Source organism: Scomber scombrus, chromosome 12 (genome assembly GCF_963691925.1).
Source record: "Scomber scombrus chromosome 12, fScoSco1.1, whole genome shotgun sequence".
NCBI classification, from domain to species: Eukaryota; Metazoa; Chordata; class Actinopteri; order Scombriformes; family Scombridae; genus Scomber; species Scomber scombrus.
The window spans coordinates 10591575-10605416 of record NC_084981.1 but is presented as its reverse complement, the minus strand read 5'-3'; the positions used below and the strand labels follow the sequence as shown (position 1 = coordinate 10605416).

The 13842-nt window shown below is 38.8% G+C and overlaps 4 protein-coding genes across 4 annotated transcripts; 1 reads left to right on the top strand and 3 right to left on the bottom strand.

The window, feature by feature from the left end:
- Positions 1-107: 107 nt before the first annotated feature.
- On the bottom strand, positions 108-1836 carry si:dkey-76k16.5 (uncharacterized protein LOC566887 homolog). Its single transcript, XM_062430763.1, has 5 exons — positions 1701-1836; positions 1494-1601; positions 1274-1394; positions 875-1007; positions 108-739 (listed from the first exon to the last, which is right to left on the bottom strand). The coding sequence occupies exons 1-5, from the start codon at positions 1773-1775 to the stop codon at positions 340-342; spliced, it is 837 nt and encodes a 278-aa protein (XP_062286747.1). The 5' UTR covers positions 1776-1836; the 3' UTR covers positions 108-339.
- Positions 1837-3820: 1984 nt separating this feature from the next.
- On the bottom strand, positions 3821-5857 carry cst3 (cystatin C (amyloid angiopathy and cerebral hemorrhage)). Its single transcript, XM_062430217.1, has 3 exons — positions 5579-5857; positions 4657-4767; positions 3821-4154 (listed from the first exon to the last, which is right to left on the bottom strand). Exons 1-3 carry the CDS (start codon positions 5777-5779, stop codon positions 4077-4079), a joined length of 390 nt encoding a protein of 129 aa, XP_062286201.1. The 5' UTR covers positions 5780-5857; the 3' UTR covers positions 3821-4076.
- A 102-nt stretch (positions 5858-5959) lies between these two features.
- On the top strand, positions 5960-9340 carry ephx5 (epoxide hydrolase 5). The gene is made up of 9 exons (XM_062430215.1): positions 5960-6247; positions 6376-6589; positions 6697-6877; positions 7347-7556; positions 7641-7770; positions 8082-8293; positions 8451-8559; positions 8645-8770; positions 8887-9340. Exons 1-9 carry the CDS (start codon positions 6225-6227, stop codon positions 9086-9088), a joined length of 1407 nt encoding a protein of 468 aa, XP_062286199.1. The 5' UTR covers positions 5960-6224; the 3' UTR covers positions 9089-9340.
- Positions 9341-9762: 422 nt separating this feature from the next.
- On the bottom strand, positions 9763-12103 carry mad2l1bp (MAD2L1 binding protein). The gene is made up of 3 exons (XM_062431002.1): positions 11881-12103; positions 10388-10737; positions 9763-10308 (listed from the first exon to the last, which is right to left on the bottom strand). The coding sequence occupies exons 1-3, from the start codon at positions 12101-12103 to the stop codon at positions 9778-9780; spliced, it is 1104 nt and encodes a 367-aa protein (XP_062286986.1). The 3' UTR covers positions 9763-9777.
- Between the last annotated feature and the right edge of the window lie 1739 nt (positions 12104-13842).

Below are 13842 nucleotides of genomic sequence, written 5' to 3'. Positions count from 1 at the left end.
GAGACAAAAACTGTTTAAATGATCAAATGTTATTTATTTGCACAAAGGAACAAATACAAATACCAATTAATTTTTCTTGTTTCTTGAGTTGTTTAATAAAACTGCCCCCAGCATAATTTCATAGGATGTAATCTTTATTAAAGAACAGAGTAGCTCCTTAAACAAAGGCCTTTTACTAAAAAAGATATTATTTGAAATTATACATGTACAAGCAAAGCAATGATGGCAGATTATTCAATTATTCATAACTTTAAACTTGGTTTAAAGTTATTTATTTTTACATGCTAACAGCTCAACTATAGGATTAATAAAATGTTAGAAGCCACACTGGTTCCAAAATCAAAAGTTGAACTCAAACCATGCTGCCCTGTATGAGGGATCCTCTATGAAACCCAGGTTTTTAAAAAAACTGTGGGAGACTGTGTTCTCCTGCTCTATGTAGCAGTACACTGGGTAGCCCTGAACATGCAGGATCTTGGCAATGGTACTGACCAACACTTTGGCGTAGCCTTTCCCTCTGTGCTCTGGCAGGGTGTACAATAGGCCCAAGGCACAGTAATCATACATCAGAATCCAGGATACCGGCTGACCCTGGCCATCAGTGATGCAGCATGAAGGAAAGTTGCTGATGAAATGTTTAATGTAGTGGTAACCTTGCTCATCCCCTCCAAACTTCCATGTTTTATTCACCAAGTCAACATGGGAAAGGTAAAGAGATGAAATCCTTGATTCCATCTCACTGTAAAAATGAAGATTATAATTACAGGTCAATTTAATGCTGAAAGAAATACTTTATTAATCCTGAGGGAAATTTAAGTGTGATGCAGTGATACAAATGCAGCCTTCCAACAAAAAAGTTATCATCTGACTATACCTGTCAACAGCTGGTGAAATCACATGGCTGCAGTCTGGCATATACATGAGATGCACCAAAGTAAAGACTCTGTTGTTGACTTCTCTGGCAGAGGAAAGCTCTTTGAGCATGGAGGTGTGGGAAAAGTCTAATCCTGTAGGGATTCACATGTTAAAACCATTCTGTGATTTCTCTTAGTAATGCTTCGACCGAAGCTTCTCCATACGTGCACCCTATCTATGGGAATGTGCTGAAATAACTCAAAATTAGTGTGTTTCTATCATCATTTTAAATTATGTAAAGTGTCTTTACCCCAAAAGGAACTATGATTAACTAACTCTGTGTTGAGAAGAATTCAAATCACGACTGAATATAAAAGCACTTTTACTAGACACCTTATCTTCAGTGCCCTGAACTCACCTGCAATTAGGAAGTGAATGCTCCAGTCAATTAGATTCTCCTCTGTCAGCATTTTCCTTAAAATCTGATCATCCATGCTATAGTAGGTCACCTGTTTCTTGAACTCCATAGCGAGCTTATTCTGTGAAATAAATGCAAAAATGTTGCAGTCATCTGGGATTAACTTAATAGACAACCTGATAAAGCTTTAAAGTATCAGACTCATTAGGTGTGAACTCACCTTGGGGTCAGGTCGGCAAATGATGACCTTAAAATCAGGCCATGTATCAACAAGTACCTCCAGTGTGGTTGGTTTGTTCCTATTGATACCATAAAGGTAGCCATAGACCTGAAAACACAAACAATTCTATTTACAACACCAGGTTTCTTATGCTGACTCAATGAAGAATGTATGTCAAAGCTTTTGCAGCCGCCTGGTGTAGACTACCTTAAGACTCTTGGGTACGTGTTTCAGCAGGACTCGTTCAGCGATCAGCAGTTCATCTTTATGCAGGACCTTCATGTTTTAGGAGTGGAACTTCCTTACTGATGAAGTTAATCTCTTCTGTTGGTTCAGAGTGCTTTTTTCCACTCAAATGGTTTCAAGAGTTCAGCTTTCACTAATCATTAACAGCTATCGCCGTTCACGGTTTTGTGCCTAGGATGGCGAAGTCATGACCCGCCCAGCACTTCCTCTGGTTAACCCAACCGACTAGCCAATCAGGGCAGAATAGGGCAGGTCATGACTTCGCCATCCTAGGAAAGAAAATTCCTACAGCGTTTGTATAAGGTCCACCAATACTAGGCTACTTCCAGTTTGAAATAAAGAAAAGGAAGCATTTCTCTATTTTTATTATTATTTCATTTTATTCAATTTTGTTTGTGTAGTTGTTACAGACCGAAACAAACCTTAGTGAAAAAATCAAAGCATGGTGGGTACTGTACCTGAACGTTATTTAATGCTGTGGTAGTAAAATTCGGATTCGGATGTGCTCCAGGCCCTGATACCATTGACTGTGCATAAAGACTTACCACATATTTGACTATTCAAAGATTTACAGCTAACATCAGAAAACAGAGATTGCCACTGTATCACCTTGGATTTCCATTGATTCTGTCAGTGTGTTGCGCTCCTGTCTGGGACAGCCTGATGCATCACCCCTGATCAAGAAGCAGACTGCTGTCATTTAAATCCCAAAGGTGTCCCTGTCAAGATGGTCTCTAATCCTGCAGGATTATAGAGGAATCTGACAGTTGATTCGCTCTAATGAGGAGATAATTACTGCAACTAGAGGAGGTAAACTCAGCTAGAGTTATGCAATGGTATAAAAGGCAGGTGGCTGGAGGAAGGTATTCAGCATTGCCACAGAGTAGCATGCAAAGACCACAAAGAGAGCCATCACTCTGGAATTTGGCATCAGCTGTGCCTCACAAGATGTCTGCCTCTACAGCTCGACCATATTTTTGTCCACCCTCGTCTCTCATCTTGTATCACAACAGTCCCATCTACATTCATTTATCTTCCCTCTTTCTCCTGTAATGCTATGAGTGTTGCTGTGTTCAGATGTAAGTTCATTTAAGATGAAAAAAAGAATGCAGTTACTCAGATTTTCAGTGAACATGCCACTTTAGAAGCTGTAAAGCCTGTCAATCAACCCAGTTGAGCATAACATACCTGTGATTGGAAAAGACTTTCAAATAACTTTCTCTTTAATGTTTGACACAATATTCTTTAAGTGAATTATGTCAAACTGGTTATAATAAACAACACTTTTCTACTGTGAATTTAACTGCTGATGAAATAATGGGAGGAGGTAATGAATATTTAAATTAAAGTTTGTTCACCACAGCAGGTCTTGTGACAATTAGCCCAAACAAATGTTTGATTAATGAAAGGAATACAGCAACAACTTGCAGCAAACTAGATATTTACACTGTGTTGCCACCCTTGGATTTCCATTTGCTGCCATCTCTTAAAACTTGATGGAGACAATTGATCTGCTGCATCAGCAATTACAACCTAAACGCATTTGTAAGGTTCTGCGTCAAGTTTATCTTAAATATAATAAATAAAACTAAACCATTAAACTAGAAGCAATTTGACTAAAGAAGCATGATACAATTAAGTCACGATATATCCAAAAAATGTGGGACTGTAAGTAGATAATGTAAGATTTGTTTCTTCCTCCTGTTCCTTTACAATCATGGCATATGTATCATTTAGTCGAGACTGTTGGTTATATTTTGTAGAAAAGTCTGGCAGTAGAGTACACTGAGCATAAAAGATCCCTGCAGGGAAATTCACTTTTAGCCAAACCAAGTATCAAATAAATGTAAAATGAGGAAATTGTTTTCCTTTCCTCTTACAACATTGACAAGCAGTCAGATGACAAGTCTGACCGCTGAAAGAAAAACAACTAAAAACCCCAACAACACACAGACCTACAATTTTGCTTTCTGTACTTCCCCCAAAATAATTATCTGAGGTCTGGACAGCTAAAAATATGATGTACCTTTATACAGTATGTTTATTGATGGAAGTTTGAATAACTACATCACACATGGACACACTGCTTAAGTAATTTAATTTCACTTTACAGCAGCATGTAGTTCTTGGTAAGATCACATGCAGTACAGAGTTATTTGTTAGTTGCAAGGTTCAATGATTATTAAAAAAGTAGTTTGTGCTAATACTTACTATGAAAAGTTAACGTACAGTTTTCTCTACATTGAGGAAATGCACGGCATAATTTGAACCATTTAATTCAGCATAGCAGGATGTGGCAACATTAATTCTTTTGTAGTTAATCTCCAAACAAAGCAATCACTGACATTTCTCTTCCAGCACTCTGATGTCACTCAACCATGGGCGGCTCCACACTGTGAAGGTGCACTGGTAAAACTGAGGGGAAAAAAAAAAAAAGTTCAGTATACACATTATACATCTCAAATACAACTGCATTTAGCATTGAGTCTCTGAAGTTATAACACTGTCAAAGAAAAAAAGGGTGTTTAATTTTTGATATGTCGTAAATTGCGTAAAGCACTGTGACTGTGCAACTCCTATTGCCTCACATTCAATGAGAAAACACAGGATTATGACCAGGTCAGCTAACATCTCATTGTTTGTTAAAATCCATCATCGGATTAAAAAAAAGGCAGTGGTTTTAAGGTATTTGGGGATTTTGGTAATGGTTCAGGTTGGTGGCTGATTCCTCTTGCCTCAGCCTGTCTAATTTTAACTTATCTCTATGGGTACAAAAACAAACAAAGCTCATTGGTTTAAAGCAGGGTGCAAGTGTCTCAGTGCAGTTGACTGTTACATTTCAAGTACAAGTCTACTGTACGCCATTTTATCATTGTATTTAGACAGTCCCACTGGCAAAAATGAATAGGACTTTTACCCGAGCCTTGTCAGTCTCTGGGTGGATGGTGCATACTTCAACCCCACTGCCCTTTCTGCAGTCGGTCTTTCCCATTTTCACAGTTACGATATACTTCATGCCAGCAACCACCTGTAAAGAGAATTGGGTGAGACATGGTAATACAGATCAATCCTTTATAATAAAAAAAACTGTAGCAGGCCTACTGCTGATTTCAGGACACTACAATCTACTATCATCATTATAATTTTGGGACACAGGTTAGGACTTGTTTGGATTAAAGTGGCTGTCAAAGGACCTCATTTTATTTTACTAGTAACCAATGCGGCCAAACAAACAGATTACTGTGCATAAGAATATAGTAGATATAATTAGGTTTAGAATTAAAAAGGAAACCTTTAACAGGCCTGTTCACAGCTGGTGGTGGTTCATATCACACTGTGGCCTACTTATAAACTGGATTGTTAATCAGGAGTTCACTAAAAACAAAAACAGTCTAGACCAGAGCTTTTTACAGTGGGAAGCACTCCAAACTGTTTCAGGGGAGGCTCAATAATTGGGGTGAAAAATAACAGTCATCAAAAGGATATCATGTACATAGTCTAACTGTGTGGTTCGGCTGAAGAATTGTGGGGAATTTGACTGTTTTTCCCAGAGTCAAAAACAAATAAATGCCTTCGGACAGACCTTTTGATGTAACTGGCGTAGTCTAAAATGACACCAAACAGCAATATTAAGAGATCTTAGCTCAATTATTATTGTTGCCAATGGGATTAAATAGCATTAGTATGAGGAATCCAGGAACTGGGCGCGATTAAGCCAGGAAACCAAGCGTTGGTTGGGCCGCCTTTAAGCCTTGTTTTGTGGAGAGGCCCACAGTGTCGGACTTTAAAATAAGAAACTTGGTGTAGACATTGACAAGTTGAAACCAGACGTTACTAACCTGACTCTGAGCCTTGAGCACCTCTGCCACTTGGCTAACAAACAAATCGTTGGTGCCTCTGTTGTGTTGGACGACGGCGAAGTTCAGAGCATTTTTCAAGCCGGGATCATTTACATCGATGTCTCTCGGTCCCCCGACCATACCAGCTAAGCCGAGGGTGAAAACCGCCGCAAGAGCAGGAAAAACGAGCTTCCACATCATGTTTGCTCTGATTTTCGGACTAAAAAACAATACAACAACTCGCAGGGGTCTCTGCCTTTTTATATAACCACCGACGTCAGGGCTGCGTTTGTGCGCAGTGAGTGGCGCATCACGCAGCCAATCAACAATCTCTGCAACTCAAACCCCGCCTCCCTCTAAAGAGCCAGTCACTAGTGTGCTCGTTTTGGACACTGGTGAATCCCGCTGTTGCGTCTGCCATTTGCGAACTTGGAAAAACTGCTTTCCCAGGGTGTATTTTAAAGTAGGCAAACAACGTATTGTTTAGACGCATGGTGGTTGCGTCTAAACAACACATTGGTTACACATTTTGATGTATTTGTACACGAGTGTGGAAATATAGTGAGGAAGATTGATAATTATTGACCTCTGTCCTGGTGCTTATCATAAAAAATCACCTGGGGGCGTTTACCTTTGGAACAGGAGAATGCAAAGACTGCAGGTTTTGAAGTAAGTAGTTTTTTTGTTTGTTTTTGTTTTTAGTTTTACCACAAATAGTCTGCTCTAATTTAATGTGTAATTTAATGTAACGAGCTTGGTGCTGTGATTAATTCTCTTTATATTTCCACCACTTGCAGGGAAGCTTTCCTAGGCTTGGACGCTGTCCATCAGAGGCTTCTGATAGGAACAGCTGTGGCAGCAGGGGGAGCACTGGCATACATAGTGCACAAAAGAAGAGAGGTCAAAAGTATTCCTCTTGGTGAGGGATGGTGGGGTGCAGGGGAGAAGCCACTGTCAGAGGATGATAAAATATATACCTTTGAAGTGCAAACCTCAGATGAAGACATTAAGGTATGTTTTTGGGCAGCTGTTTAACATTTTCAACACAGTTAAGGAGACACAATAAGCCTTTAATTGCATGTTTCTGTGAAGTAATCAGCAATGTCCCCATTCAACAGGACCTCCATGAGCGAATCGACAGAACCCGCTACACTGATCCCTTAGAAGATAGTGGCTTTCATTATGGATTCAACTCCACTTATCTCAAGAAAGTGGTTTCCTATTGGAGACATCAGTTTGACTGGAAAAAGCAGGTGGCAGTGCTTAACAAGTATCCCCACTTCAAAACTAAAATTGAAGGTACTCAACTCATAGAACATCATGTGAACAATTAATGTCACAATTATCCAAAATAATTGTGATTCATGATATTTTCCAGATAATCATCAAAATATGTTGAAAACTCTTAAAATGGCACATCTAATGTGTTTTAACATTAGAGTCACTTTACCTTACATTTGGCTAAGAAACAAATATTTGTATTAAATCTCAGATGGGATATTAAAGAACATCCTTTTTTAGTCATACACTAGCAATTAAACAATGTCTGGAAATATACAGGCTCCCTTGTGACAATTCAAAACATATCAGGAAAACAGTATGCTGTATGTTAGTGAGCTAAATAGCTCGTGGGAATATTCACAATTATCCTCCTCACAATTCTTGTGCTGAATGGTTTGCTTTGTTTTGTAATCCCTAAAATGTGGCTTTTGGCCCAGAGTTAAACACACACACCTTTTTTTCTTTTCCCACCAATGATCTCGTACAGGACTGGATGTACATTTCATCCATGTGCGGCCACCACATCGTGAGAATCAGACGGTTCTGCCTCTTATGCTTGTTCACGGCTGGCCTGGCTCCTTCTTTGAGTTCTACAGGATTCTGCCACTTCTCACTGAGAACCAGGATGGTGTTGTGTTTGAGGTCATATGCCCATCTATACCTGGCTACGGTTTCTCAGAAGCCCCTCATAAACAAGGTGGATGATTGTAAAGATCATTTTATATTTCAGTTTGAGCAGGAGATATTTACAGATGTGCTTTACTGTATCTCTCCTGTTCAGGATTTGACAGTCTTGCCGCCGCCAGAGTATTCCTGACACTGATGGAGCGTTTAGGGTTCTCCCAGTTTTATCTTCAGGGAGGAGACTGGGGCTCCCTCATCACCACCAACATGGCACAGATGAAACCTCAGTAAGACAGTCAGCAAAACAAGCCTCTCCAGAAGACATGTGATATGTTTTCACTGCAATGGAATTTTCACCACCCATCTGCTTTTAAAGGGAGAATTGTGTCATTCTTTGCAAAATTGTGAAACAGTGCTTTCAGAGAACAAGATGTACAATTAACCAAAAAAAAAATGCTGATACTACAAATTCCTGCATTAAGGGTACTTTCCAAAAACACCAACATGATGAAATCTAGCATTTATAGCTGTAAACCTTTAATCATAGGTCAAATTCATTTTTGCATGTTAAAACTTTTTTTTGTAATCTGTCTTCCAGGTGTGTCAAAGGTCTCCACTTAAACATGCTTGGCCATGTTAATGGATTCAAGGTGTTGCTGTCCCTCCTGATTGGTCCTTATCTGCCCTTCTTGGTGGGCTTCAGTAAAGAAGATGTCCGCCGATTGTTCCCTTTCTTTGAGAAGAATGTCTGGGATATCCTGAGGGAAACAGGCTACCTCCACATTCAGGGCACTAAACCTGACACTGCAGGTGAGAACACATGCAAACATCTTCACTGATGATCACATTGACTCTGTTCACAAGTCAAAAGACAAACGTACAATGGAAGGCTAACTGTTCCTCGTGTTTTTATGATCTCAGTACACAAGTATTTTGGCTCCTAATATAGCTTACGTTGTGTTAACAGGCTGTGGAGTGAATGACTCCCCTGTGGGCTTGGCTGCCTACATTCTGGAGAAGTTCTCCACCTGGACCAATCGGATGAACAGAGACCTGGCAGATGGTGGGCTGGAGAGGTACATGAGGGCCCATTTTTTGATATGTTCAACAAAGTTTATGATTGTTGCTTTCTATGAATAATAATTGGGTTTGTTTGTACAGAAAATTCAGCCTTGACGACCTCTTGACGAATGTCATGATCTACTGGACTACAGGCTCCATAGTGTCCTCCATGCGCTTCTACAAAGAGAACTTGAAGAGTAATATTGAAAACAGAGTGGACTCGAGGTATGTAGCTCATAGCTCATGAAGCCCTCAAACTGTTAAAATGATGAATTTACTGATTTGTTAAGTATACATATTAATATCCTTTGTCATGATGATACGTTACTTTTTTGGTTTAGGGTAGGGATATTTGTGCCCACTGGAATGGCCGCCTTCCCTGCGGAGCTGATGCACGTCCCTCATTCGTGGGCAAAAACTAGGTTTCGAAACATCTACTCCTACACTTTAATGCCTCAAGGGGGTCACTTTGCTGCCTTTGAGGAGCCCCAGCTGCTGGCCAACGATTTTGTCCAGTTTGTAAAAAAGGTGGAGAAATTCTGAACCTGTTGATGCACTCAGACCAATGTAATTATGGTACATCTGTTCTTTATTATTGCTGTTGTGTTAGATTTTGATCATTCCAAATGAGACCCATACGCACATCCTTGTAAGTAAATTGTTTCTAACACTATAATGCCTCATTGCTTGATCTGTGTAGAAAACTGCAGAACTGTTGAAATCATATCCAGGTTTTAATAAATGTAAACATACACAGATGATACAGGCACGTCAATGTGCCTGAGGATTGGTTTACATTATACTTTTCAAGTTATGCTCATTAAAATTATATTGCACCAATGTTATATGTTAAAAGGTCCTTGAAAATGAGGGATACACTATACAAAGCAAAAATATTCTGTATAAATATAAACAATAATACACATTGTCCTCAAGCAGATTTCAAGACATGCCAACAAAGTCTCTTGGGAACACATTTTGTCAGTATTTCAGAAGACTTATACGAAGGATAATCAAACTAATTGTGTCAATAAACCCACTATTGTTTGAAATGACGTATTTTTAATTACAGATAGAAAAAAAATTAAACTCATCATCCTTTAAAATATATACAGCTTAATTAAAGTTCAAAATCCACTTGAACCACCATTAAAATGTAAATGTATTATATAGACTCCACAAAGAGAGCATCTCCAATTTCAGAAAACATACTCCCCTTTTAGGGTCAGTTACTAAGGCAAGGCAAGGCCCTTAATAGTCATGGGCGCCTGAAACCACACATAATCCTGCCAGTCTGACCCCTCTGCCCTTGTTTCCGTACAGATGCTGGGATCAGTAGACAGAGCAATAATTTGGTTCTTTACACGAGTTGGCACTTTAAATTGTAGTTTAGGGCGGAACCAGCCTACACCACAATCCCTGTGAGCCAGCACTAAGACTGTGGTGGGCATTAAACGAACAGGTCTGGTGTCAGACAAAAGGTCAGCAACAAAAAGAGTGCGGAAGAGTTGCCTTAAGCATGATGATACCCGGAGACATTGATCTCCACTGGCCAGTATCAGTGCCTCCATGTTGATCTCGTACAGCTCTTTGGGGAGGACGAGGGAGCCACCCATTAGCAGCAGAACACGGGGCACTTTGCTAAGAGAAAATAGCACCTCCAGCTGCTGCAGCACCTCCTCTAACTCCTGGAGGGTCTGCTGACACTTGCGCCGGCCCATGTCTGCAGATTGTGCTGGCCTCCGGCTCACTACGTCTTTATCCTAAAAAGGTAAAACAACACTCTCTTACTGCATCATTTATGACCATTTGATGTGCGCTACCATCATTTTTGTTACTAACCTGCATTGTTGCTAGCTGTTTCTTCTGGGAGTACACCAGCTGGTCATACGTCATGGGTAGCTGCTGTCTCTGATACAGAATAAACTTGAGGATTTCGCTGACAAAACGGCAGCAGCCCTCCTGCGTTACAGTGCCAGGGAGGACCACGTTGACACAGCCTTCCTCCTGCGCTTTTCTCCTTGCCTCAGCATCATTGTCCTCGGTGTTACTATGTTGTTTACTAGCAGTCAAATTGGAATGTTGCAAAATCCTCTGACCTAAAGTATCCTCTTCTTGGGTGTTTTCTGTCAAAACAAGGAACAGAATAATGTAATTAGGGTGAGCAATAGACCTGTCTGGCTCAATTTTAGCTTGTTAAATGTTAACGAAATCTAGCTTGAGCAGTTTTCTAATAAAGCCATTGTCCAATTCTCACAGCTTCTGTCTGGCAATGGTAGAGGAAACACTCCCCTTGTTTAAGTATTAACAGCAAGTAGTCAGAGGTAAAAGTCCTGCATTCAAAACCTAACAGAAGTATTATCAGCAAAAATAAGCAAAATAAAGAATGTTACGTAGAGTTATACAGATTACTGGATTATAATGATTTTCACTGGTCAAGGTGGGGCTAATTTTCACTGCTCTATATACAGTTGGATAGTTTCATGTAGACAAGGAATCTGATTTGTTGATCTCATATTTTGTGAAAGAAACTGGAAAATAGTAAATCAAACAAACAAACAAACAAACAAACAAACAACAGTCTGGTGATTAGTCCCAAACACAAAGACATTCAGTTTACAATGACATAAAACAGAAAAGCTGCAAATACTTTTAATTAAGATGCTGGAACCAGAGAGTGGTTGGTGTTTTTTTTAAATACATAAATGACTAAAAACGATGAATCGATCATTATCGATAGTTTCTGATTAATTATCAAAACTATTTGTTTCAGCTGTAGCTGTCTAATGAATGTGGAGCAGACACTATGAAGTAGCATAACATGGACATACTCAATGAAAGCACGTCAAAAGTTCATTACTAGAGTAAATACACTTACTGTAGTTACTCCACCCGTGCTGACTCAGAATACCACACCTCTCTTGCTGAATAAGTAATTGGATTGTAATACTGAGTGTCAACATGTGAACTTGACTGCATCCAACAACTTTAAAGGTTCTACAATTTGTTCAATTCATTTCAATCCAAAAATACAAGTTGTCCAAATAACAAATAACATTAACACAACATTAAGATTGATATATATATATTGGTGTAGGCCTATATTAAATACAGACAGTATCCTATGCATGTATTTGTGAGTGTGTTTCCCACAATTAAAATAAAACGAATGTGTCAATACTTTAACAAGCTGTCATCTTTACATACCTCAATCTCAGTAACGTTACTACACCACCACTGCTACTACTACTACTAATAATAATAATAATAATGATAATAATTATAATGACGATGATGATTTGGGGTTTTGGGAAACACGGGGACCCGTTCCTTACCAGACGTGGAGCTTGAAGAGGACATGACGATGTTTTCTTTGTCTCCAGCACTGTTCACAATAGTTTGGTTGGCGTTGAATCGATGTTCAGAGGAGGTATCTTCCAGCTCAGTGTCATTCTTCACCTGTACTCCAGTGTTTACAGCCTGCAGTGAGAGTTTTCCGGTGATTTGTCTGTTTGAGTCGTCGGAAACAATCTGTAACTTAAAGACATTACAGGACATACTCGGTTCTTCGGCTGTGTTTATGTGTTTTTCTGTCGCATTGTCTCCGCTGTTAACTGTGGACGTACTTCCCGTGTCCGTATTTGTTGGTAGTTTAATTGAATTCAGATTTGTTAGCTTTATTATATTTAAATCTTCAGCCATAGTTTTGAACCTCCGCGCCGGGTATTTCCGTAGTGCATCATGGGAAACATGGCGCAGCCTGAATGGTGCGTTCATGGACGTGAAAAATGTTGCACTTCCGTTTTGAAATTATTGCTCACCGGGCTATTATGTCCTGTTTACATCAAAAATTAATGTGTTCTCACACCACTGAAGGATGTGTTGGTTTATATGTGATCCACAACCCTCTGCATTTAACGTCACTGGTAGAAAAAGTATTTCTGGATATACTTGGACGATTTAAGAGCCCTGATTGTGTAATTTGGTAACAGTTTAACGGCCCGTGATAACAACCGAGTCTCATGAATAAACGTGTGTATAGTGACTGTAACAGATCACTATTAAGGCTATTAAATCGTCGTTTGACAGCCTAAAATCTGTTTTAGCATGAAAGTAAAAGTCATTAGTTTGGCGATTAATGCTGAGTCATTGGTTTTCCCGGGTGTATTGAATGCAGCACGTCGACTCAGGCATTCAAAATAAGTAGTGGGTTTTAATAGCCTTATATTGGTGAACATTTCATATTATTTAGGAAACATGCACTAATACCGATAACCAAATTTAATTACCAGCCATTTATTACAAATCTTTTCATTTTAATCGCTAAATTTCATATTCACAAAAGCAAATTTACAGGTAAAAAGCCAAACTTCTAAAGGTTAAACAGTACATTGATTTAATTCAAATTTCCTATTATCCAAAGGCTGTAAAAAATTACAAATCCCTGTTTTTGTCTAAAATAAGATCACTTTGTAGATGAGGTGATTGTAATTGTTTTTTGTTTAAGAAAAATGACCATTCATAAATATTAGGCAATTTGAACTGTATACAGAACAATACAAGATCACCTTGAGATTAGGCTTCGTTCCACACATATGTAAGGTACATACAAATAAAACAATGCACTTTTGCAGTGGGGTTAGACTTCATCCAATTAATAGTAATCATTTTCTTGCTGTCATCAACAATATATGCATTAGATTGCGCTGATCAATGGTAAAACAGTGTTCAGGTGCTTTGTCCAATAAGAATAGTAGTGGATCCATGGGGATGTCAGGTCTTAAGATTTCTTCCTTTATATCTTTCCAAAATGTCAGTATTTTGGGCCAGTCCCAGAAAATATGGGTATGATATTTCTCCAACATCTGTTTGTCAAGTTGTTTTTAAAAACACAAGTCAGTGATTGCCTTTTTTTTGGTCAATGTTTAAAATGAAGAAAAACTAAAAACATCAACTTTAATATAATACAATTAATTCAGAAAATAGGATAATATAATGATAAAGTAAAGTGTGTAAAGTCTAGTTGAGTCCATTTGCAGGTTGATATATTTACTTAGTTATTATTAAATTGATGAAACCAGCAACTTCTATGTGTACTTCATTATTGTAGAAAGGAAAAACAATGATTTAAAAGACACAGATATCTCCTACTTTAATCAAGTCTTTAGGCTATCATCCAGGATAAGACATGAGAAAAAAAGGTGAAGAGTTTCATCTGCACTGACTACAAGAAACAGCATCAAAATTAAACCTTTTGTTCAGAACATTATAGCAACAGGGTATCTATTTACAGAGAT

Excerpts from the sequence above, each read along its gene's own strand:
- si:dkey-76k16.5 (XM_062430763.1), bottom strand. The coding sequence starts at position 1,775 with ATGAAGGTCCTGCATAAAGATGAACTGCTGATCGCTGAACGAGTCCTG. Across the intron at positions 1,602-1,700 it reads ACGTACCCAAGAGTCTTAAG|GTCTATGGCTACCTTTATGG; the intron begins GTAGTCTACACC and ends TTGTGTTTTCAG. Across the intron at positions 740-874 it reads ATTTCACCAGCTGTTGACAG|TGAGATGGAATCAAGGATTT; the intron begins GTATAGTCAGAT and ends TCATTTTTACAG.
- cst3 (XM_062430217.1), bottom strand. The coding sequence starts at position 5,779 with ATGATGTGGAAGCTCGTTTTTCCTGCTCTTGCGGCGGTTTTCACCCTC. Across the intron at positions 4,768-5,578 it reads TGCTCAAGGCTCAGAGTCAG|GTGGTTGCTGGCATGAAGTA; the intron begins GTTAGTAACGTC and ends TTCTCTTTACAG. Across the intron at positions 4,155-4,656 it reads CAGAGACTGACAAGGCTCGG|TTTTACCAGTGCACCTTCAC; the intron begins GTAAAAGTCCTA and ends TTTTCCCCTCAG.
- ephx5 (XM_062430215.1), top strand. The coding sequence starts at position 6,225 with ATGCAAAGACTGCAGGTTTTGAA. Across the intron at positions 7,557-7,640 it reads AGAAGCCCCTCATAAACAAG|GATTTGACAGTCTTGCCGCC; the intron begins GTGGATGATTGT and ends TCTCCTGTTCAG. Across the intron at positions 8,294-8,450 it reads CACTAAACCTGACACTGCAG|GCTGTGGAGTGAATGACTCC; the intron begins GTGAGAACACAT and ends TTGTGTTAACAG.
- mad2l1bp (XM_062431002.1), bottom strand. The coding sequence starts at position 12,103 with ATGTCCTGTAATGTCTTTAAGTTACAGATTGTTTCCGACGACTCAAAC. Across the intron at positions 10,738-11,880 it reads CTCTTCAAGCTCCACGTCTG|CTAAAATTGAGCCAGACAGG; the intron begins GTAAGGAACGGG and ends ACATTTAACAAG. Across the intron at positions 10,309-10,387 it reads AACAGCTAGCAACAATGCAG|GATAAAGACGTAGTGAGCCG; the intron begins GTTAGTAACAAA and ends TTACCTTTTTAG.